This window comes from Cibotium barometz, chromosome 13, assembly GCF_041138505.1.
Source record: "Cibotium barometz isolate CiBa-2024 chromosome 13, ASM4113850v1, whole genome shotgun sequence".
NCBI classification, from domain to species: Eukaryota; Viridiplantae; Streptophyta; class Polypodiopsida; order Cyatheales; family Cibotiaceae; genus Cibotium; species Cibotium barometz.
This window is the reverse complement of record NC_141058.1, coordinates 53,645,565-53,653,121: the sequence shown is the minus strand read 5'-3', so window position 1 is coordinate 53,653,121 and position 7,557 is coordinate 53,645,565. Positions and strand designations below refer to the sequence as shown.

Here is a 7,557-nt window from a genome sequence, read left to right as displayed (position 1 = left end):
GACATGGCATACTCGTGTTAGTGCCAGCCTGCCGCACAACAAGTTGGTATCGTCAACTTGAAATTAGAGAGGAGAGATTAATAATCTTCGAATAGTCAAAGCATTCGAGAAGCACTCGAATGAGCATATCTGAGAGTGTAGAGAGGAGAGGTTAATAATCTTCGAGTAGTCTCGAAGATTTAGAGAAAGGATGCAATGTGTGTAAAAACCTCATGGCTGGGGGAAGCACTCTACCAAGGCATCTTATAAATATATAGATACACGTAGTACATACCTACTTACATATATATGGTGGTGCGTGTCTGTGTGTTTGTCAAGGCGTCTTATAAATCTATGGTGGTGTGTGTCGCTTTTACTTCTAATTCCCATTAAAGACATAGGGGTTGTGTGTGTCCCTTGTACTTTCGATTCCCCTGAAAGACATCGCAATGTTATTAGGTAATGAACCACACATAACATACCGTGTACATTCATGAATCCATGCGCTATGCACATCGACTCGCTATATAGTAATAATACATAAAGCAAGATTATAATAATTGTCCCAGTGTGACATGGGATACTCATGTTAGTGAGAGCCTGCCACACAACAAGTTGGTGTAATCAAGATTGAGTCGTCATTTTAGAAATTAGAGAGGAGAGATTAATAATCTTAAAATAGTCAAAGCTTTTGAGAAGCACCCAAATGTGCATATCTGAGAGTGTAGAGAGGAGATGTTAATAATCTTCATGCAGTCTCAAAGCTTTTGAGAAAACATGTAATGTATGTAAAAACCTTGCCGTGGGTGTGGCAACACTATGCCGAGGCATCTTATAAATATATAGATACACATACATATATATGGCGATGCGTGTCCGTGTGTTTTGAAGTAGTGTTGAAGGCATCTCATAAATATATGGTGGTGTCTGTCCCTTGTATTGAAGATTATATTAACACAAGAGGTAATGAGTAGCAAAAGCATAAAGCAAGAGAATTATTCTTCATTAGTTGATGGGCCTTATGTAGGCAACAAAATAACATAAAAGGGAGCATTGAAATAGTAACTCTATTTAACTTTTACTCGAGGTACATGTAACTCTAGATCCAACCCTCGAACCTTTGCACAGTCTAATGTTGATGGATGATTTCTAATATCATTTTAGATGGTAAAACCGACATCACATGTCCCACTATGCAATGGCATACTCGTGTTAGTGCGAGCTTGCCACACAGCAAGTTGGTATCATAAACTTGTAAATTAGAGAGGAGAGATTAATGTTGTTGGGAAGCACTCTGCCGAGGCATCTTATAAGTATATAGATACACATAGTACATACCTACTTACATATATATGGTGGTGCGTGTCCGTGTGTTTGGAAGTAGTGCTGAAGGCGTCTTCTTATAAATCTATGGTGGTGTGTTCCCTTTTACTTCTAATTCCCATTAAAGACATAGGGGTTGTGTGTGTCCCTTGTACTTATGATTTCCCTGAAAGACATAGCAATGTTATTAGGTAATGAACCACACACAACAATCCATGCGCTATGCACATCGACTCGCTATATAGTAATAATACATAAAGCGAGAATATAATAATTGTATCTAGTACTCTTGAATGTAAGACCATGTTTTTGATGACGATATAACCAACAACAACAGACACCAGACCCACTATGGCATGGGATAGTAACATGAGTGAGGCCACCACGCAACAAGGTAAGGTGATCAAGATCGAGTCATCACCTTCGTCGAAATGAGCGACGAGATGACAATCGCGCATTATAAGTGCAGTAAGGAGAGTGCAGTAAGGAGAGGAGTTTGAGAGTCCCTAGGTGATGGGTTCAATTCTTCTCTCTCTGCAAGCAAGCGATGGTACCATCTAGTGTGTGTGTGAGAGGAGTGTACTAATGTCTCAGTATCTACCCACTCTTTTGATCTACAAGATTGAGGATTTTAAGTGGTAGCTATTGTGGGTACAAAAAGTGGCGTATATTATAACACTTTAAAGACCTTGAAATATTTAAAGAAAATAGACAAATATCTTAAAATTTTCTTGAAAAATCAAGTTAAGCTCCATATTATGTGAAGATCTAAGGTACAAAGTGGGAATCTCATATGAGTTTATACATAAAAGATATTAGCATTTTATGGAATCAGTTCAAATTTGGGACAGGGTGTATACATTGCCTTTGTACCTAAGAAAATGAGGACTTTTGACTATCTAATGCTTAATCAAATTATGCAACTATATTTCTAACTTTTAATATGATGTTCCAACAAAAGAACTTGAAACGAAATTCCTTCATTTACTAGGAGAGATTAGCCACTAAAGGTTAACAAATGCCTATTTTTTTTACTATTTTACAGGGTGCTTGAGTGGACAAAACTGGGCAGCCTGATCTTGCAGCCACCCTTTACTTCTAATTCCCATTAAAGACATAGGGGTTGTGTGTGTCCCTTGTAGTTCCGATTCCCTTGAAAGACATCGCAATGTTATAAGGTAATGAACCACACATAACATACCGTGTACATGAATACATGCGCTGTGCACATCGACTCGCTATATAGTAATAATACATAAAGCGAGAATATAATAATTATCCCAGTATGCCATGGGATACTCATGTTAGTGAGAGCCTGCCACACAACAAGTTGGTGTAATCAAGATTGAGTCGTCATCTTAGAAATTAGAGAGGAGAGATTAATAATCTTTAAATAGTCAAAGCTTTTGAGAAGCACCTGAATGTGCATATCTGAGAGTGTAGAGAGGAGATGTTAATAATCTTCATGCAGTCTCGAAGCTTTTGAGAAAATATGTAATGTATGTAAAAACCTTGCCATGGGTGGCAACACTATGCCAAGGCATCTTATAAATATATAGTTACATATACATATATATGGCAGTGCATGCTCATTTGTTTTGAAGTAGTGTTGAAGGCATCTCATAAATATATGGTGGTGTCTGTCCCTTGTATTGAAGATTATATTAACACAAGAGGTAATGAGTAGCAAAAGCATAAAGCAAGAGAATTATTCTTCATTAGTTGATGGGCCTTATGTAGGCAACAAAATAACATAAAAGGGAGCATTGAAATAGTAACTCTATTTGACTTTTACTCGAGGTAAATGTAACTCTAGATCCAACCCTCGAACCTTTGCACAGTCTAATGTTGATGGATGATTTCTAATATCATTTTAGATGGTAAAACCGACATCACATGTCCCACTATGCAATGGCATACTCGTGTTAGTGCCAGCCTGCCACACAGCAAGTTGGTATCATAAACTTGTAAATTAGAGAGGAGAGATTAATGTTGTTGGGAAGCACTCTGCCGAGGTATCTTATAAATATATAGATACACATAGTACATACCTACTTACATATATATGGTGGTGCATGTCCGTGTGTTTGGAAGTAGTGCTGAAGGCGTCTTCTTATAAATCTATGGTGGTGTGTTCCCTTTTACTTCTAATTCCCATTAAAGACATAGGGGTTGTGTGTGTCCCTTGTACTTATGATTTCCCTGAAAGACATAGCAATGTTATTAGGTAATGAACCACACACAACAATCCATGCGCTGTGCACATCGACTCGCTATATAGTAATAATACATAAAGCGAGAATATAATAATTGTATCTAGTACTCTTGAATGTAAGACCATGTTTTTGATGACGATATAACCAACAACAACAGACACCACACCCACTATGGCATGGGATAGTAACATGAGTGAGGCCACCACGCAACAAGGTAAGGTGATCAAGATCGAGTCATCACCTTCGTCGAAATGAGTGAAGAGATGACAATCGCGCGTTACAAGTGCAATAAGGAGAGGAGTTTGAGAGTCCCTAGGTGATGGGTTCAATTCTTCTCCCTCTGCAAGCAAGCGATGGTACCATCTAGTGTGTGTGTGAGAGTAGTGTACTTTCAAATTTTCAGCCAAGCCCAAAACTAATATCATAATAATAGTAGCGAACAGAAAAGAAAAAGCGCATAGGGCAGTTAGGTCGGTGGGGTCTTCAAGGTAGGTGGTGCCAGGTGGAGGGCAAAAAGGGATGACGTTGCTGATGAGAAAATATAACTCGGTACTTGTTGAGACGACGGCCTCCTCCACGAATGGTAGTTCACCTCCTCCACGAATGGTGTGTGTACAAAAAGCGCAATATGTGGGCCGCCGCCATCCGCATGTTCAACGTAGAGAAACACACAGGAAAATACACGTGGTCCCTTCTCTCAGATGCCATTTGGCACTTCGAACTCAACCGGAGCCAATGTCAGCGCACACCTTTAGGAGAAATATGTATGTGGTCGGTGTTGTTGAAGGCCTGAATGAAGAAAACTAGAAGAATAAATAAAGTCCAACATTTCCCGTGTTGGCTTATTATATAACACAGGGCCTTGTAAAAGCAGCAGCAAGGGAATTCCAACCATCGCATGTGAAACACTCGCGATTATACACACACATACACACACACACACAAAATTAGCCACCCCACAATCCCCGTTACGCTCCAACCACAATCAATTAGCCCCACTACTACGTACTCGATCACTACAATGCCTGGCCTTCCCTTGCCTCATATTGGCTTTGAGCCCACTATCGTCAGATTCGAGAAAATCACCGCGAATGCAGCTCAAGTTCAAGAATCAGTGCTCAATTCTATACTGGAAGAGAACGCTTCTTGCGAGTATCTCCGTAATTTCCGATTGCCCAACGGACACATTGATCCCCTCACTTTCAGAAGGTGTGTGCCTATGGTCACTCACGCTGACTTGAAGCCTTACATACAGAGGATCGTGGATGGTGAAATCTCCTCCATTCTTACGGCGTCTCCCATCGATGCCATCTGCTTAAGGTTTATCTGAGTATAGCTTGACATTCCATTCAAAATCTAATCTTATCGATCGTATTGCTCTCTAATTCACTCATATGATCAGTAAAAAAACATACCAAAGTGAATTTATATCTACCATGTATTAATGAGATTCAGCTACTGCACTGATCTGTTCAGCTCCGGAACTACTGATGCACGAGAGAAATACCTTCCTTACCACGAAGGCTTGAAGGCTGGTACCTTGGAGGTGGCTAGCATTGCTGCTGCATTCCGAGATCGGTGAGTTGAGACTTGCAATATTAAAGTAGCTTACCTGTAGATCGTATATATAATTGCTTGTTCGACTCATGATACCTCTTGCATATAGCGCGTGTGTATGATCAGTTTCTGCTGTTTTTCTTTCTCTTCCTTCCTGTGGATCCCTATTCCACACTATTGCTTTGATGTGCTCGACAATCCTCCAATTTTTTATTTATTTTTTAATAATTCATTGTGGCTAATTACACAATCCATATGCAGCGTGTATCCAACCGCACCAGGAGCTCGAATACTGGAGTTCCTATTTTGTGGGAAATTCTCCACTACAAAAGGAGGATCAAAGGCTGGGACTGCAACAACGCACATGATTAGGAGTGATGCCTTTAAATTGAGGCAAAAGCGCAATGGCGTGAGGCCATGCAGTCCAGACGAGGTGGTGTTTGGCTCAGATTGCTGGCAGTCAATGTATTGCCATTTACTGTGTGGCCTTCTGTACAGTCAAGAAGTGGAGGTGTTAAGCTCACCTTTTGCATATACATTAGTGGAGGCTTTGAGAACCTTGGAGAATGAGTGGCAAGACCTTTGCGAAGACATTAGGGTTGGGAAATTGAACCCTAAAATCACAGATAATTCACTGCTGATGGTTGCAATGGGCGATGTAGTAAGGCCTGATCCTAAGCTAGCAGAGGTGATCTCGTTGAAGTGCAGAGAGTTGATGGTGGGAGATTGGAGTGGGGTGATAGAGGTGCTGTGGCCCCGGTGTAAATATGTGCTTTCGATAATGACGGGGGCGATGGAGGCCTATGTGGAGAAGCTGCGGCATTATGCGGGCTCCAAGGTGCCCTTGGTTAGCGCTGACTATGCTGCCACAGAGGGTTGGATTGGAGTGAATGTAAACCCAAGGTCAAGCCGCCCCAGCAACGTTTCTTTCACTATTGTTCCCAGCTTGGCCTTCTTCGAGTTTATTCCCTTGCACAGATCTAGATCGAGCACCACCAGGAAGTCCATGAGCGCCATTGACGACGTCCCTGCCGTTGCAGCTATTAGTGGCCCCTCTTCAACTGCCGCGTACGAGGAGGGCTCCCCTGTTGGCCTGACTGAAGTTAAAGTTGGCCAAGAGTACGAGATCGTCATGACAACCGCATGGGGTAAGCAAGCCGCCTCCTTTCTTGATCATTAATCGTTGGTGGATGACGAAATAATCACATGCCTGGGTTGCGGCATCGGTACGCCGTGGGCGGGAATCAAGCATTAACCGGCCGCCAACGTTTGAAATTAGTTGACTGATCACCCATTAACTATTTGCTTGCGCAGGACTCTATAGGTATCGCCTCGGGGACGTGTTGAGGGTGACGGGCTTCTACAATGCATGCCCACAGTTTGCCTATGTGTGCAGGAAGAATGTGGTGCTCAACATAAACATCGACAAAAACACAGAGAAGGACTTGAAAGTGGTGGTGAGCCGGGCGGCCAAGCGGCTCAGAGAGGTGAGTGGGAGGGCCATTGAGTTGGTAGACTACACAAGCTACGCGGACCAAAAGACAGCCCCCGGACACTATGTCATCTTCTGGGAGGTGCGTGGCGGCCGTAACAGGGCATGTGCGCACGACCCACATGAACAACAACAACAGCAACAACGTGGAGAGGATAATGCTCTTGAAGACACCCAGCTTCAGCAATGGCTTGCAGAATGTGCCACCCTCATGGACTGTGCGTTTGTTGAGCCTGGCTACGTCACCTCTCGCAAAATGAGTACAATTGGCGCCCTCGAGCTCTGTGTGGTCCGTCCTGGAACCTTCTCAATGCTTCTAGATCGCTTCTTATCCAAAGGGGCGGCCATCACGCAATATAAAACACCTCGTTGCATTGTCTCTTCCGATATCCTCTCCATTCTCCGTGATAGCACCTCCGTGACCCTTTTTAGCTCAGCCACCTTCCACTAGCCAACCACCTCCTTGACCTTCTGAGTTCTAGTTCTCATTTGAGGCTAATTTTAGCCAAAGGTCCTCCCTGTGGTTTGATCTATGTACAAAAAGGGAGATTCGCTACCTAAAAAAGGTCACGAGGCACATGTCTACTACCTTATTATCACATTATTGCAAATGGTACTTCACTGTGTGTAAATACAATCGATTTCTCTTCTCCTAACATTTGGATTGTTGTCAATCCAAATTTCAAATATGCAACATAATGCCCGATTGAGGTATTGATTACAGCTAGGGTTCAACCATCGACCATGCATAGTAGTTTGGGGTCATCATGTCTATGCCCTTGCTTCTTGGTCCCCTACTTAAAAAAATAATCCCTTTTGATCCGCGAATGCTATTTACAATCCGTCTCCACATGTATTTTTTTCTCAATGTAGCAAAATTTCCCATGCAGGCGGAATGTCAATGCCTTGTGCTGATCAACAGATGTGAAAATCTGTACGATATAATTGCAGGTATTTTGGGCTACCCAGCTCACTAGCTGCTTGGGCAAG

General features: G+C 42.4%; 1 protein-coding gene across 1 annotated transcript; it reads left to right on the top strand.

The window, feature by feature from the left end:
- Positions 1–4,409: 4,409 nt before the first annotated feature.
- LOC147632844 (jasmonoyl--L-amino acid synthetase JAR6-like) lies at positions 4,410–7,219 on the top strand. The gene is made up of 4 exons (XM_086806947.1): positions 4,410–4,838; positions 4,995–5,096; positions 5,337–6,223; positions 6,390–7,219. The coding sequence occupies exons 1-4, from the start codon at positions 4,540–4,542 to the stop codon at positions 7,016–7,018; spliced, it is 1,917 nt and encodes a 638-aa protein (XP_086663073.1). The 5' UTR covers positions 4,410–4,539; the 3' UTR covers positions 7,019–7,219.
- Positions 7,220–7,557: the final 338 nt, after the last annotated feature.

Coding starts and splice junctions, on each gene's coding strand:
- LOC147632844 (XM_086806947.1), top strand. CDS start 4,540: ATGCCTGGCCTTCCCTTGCCTCATATTGGCTTTGAGCCCACTATCGTC. Junction 4,839..4,994: donor ATCGATGCCATCTGCTTAAG/GTTTATCTGAGT, acceptor TGATCTGTTCAG/CTCCGGAACTACTGATGCAC. Junction 5,097..5,336: donor GCTGCTGCATTCCGAGATCG/GTGAGTTGAGAC, acceptor ATCCATATGCAG/CGTGTATCCAACCGCACCAG.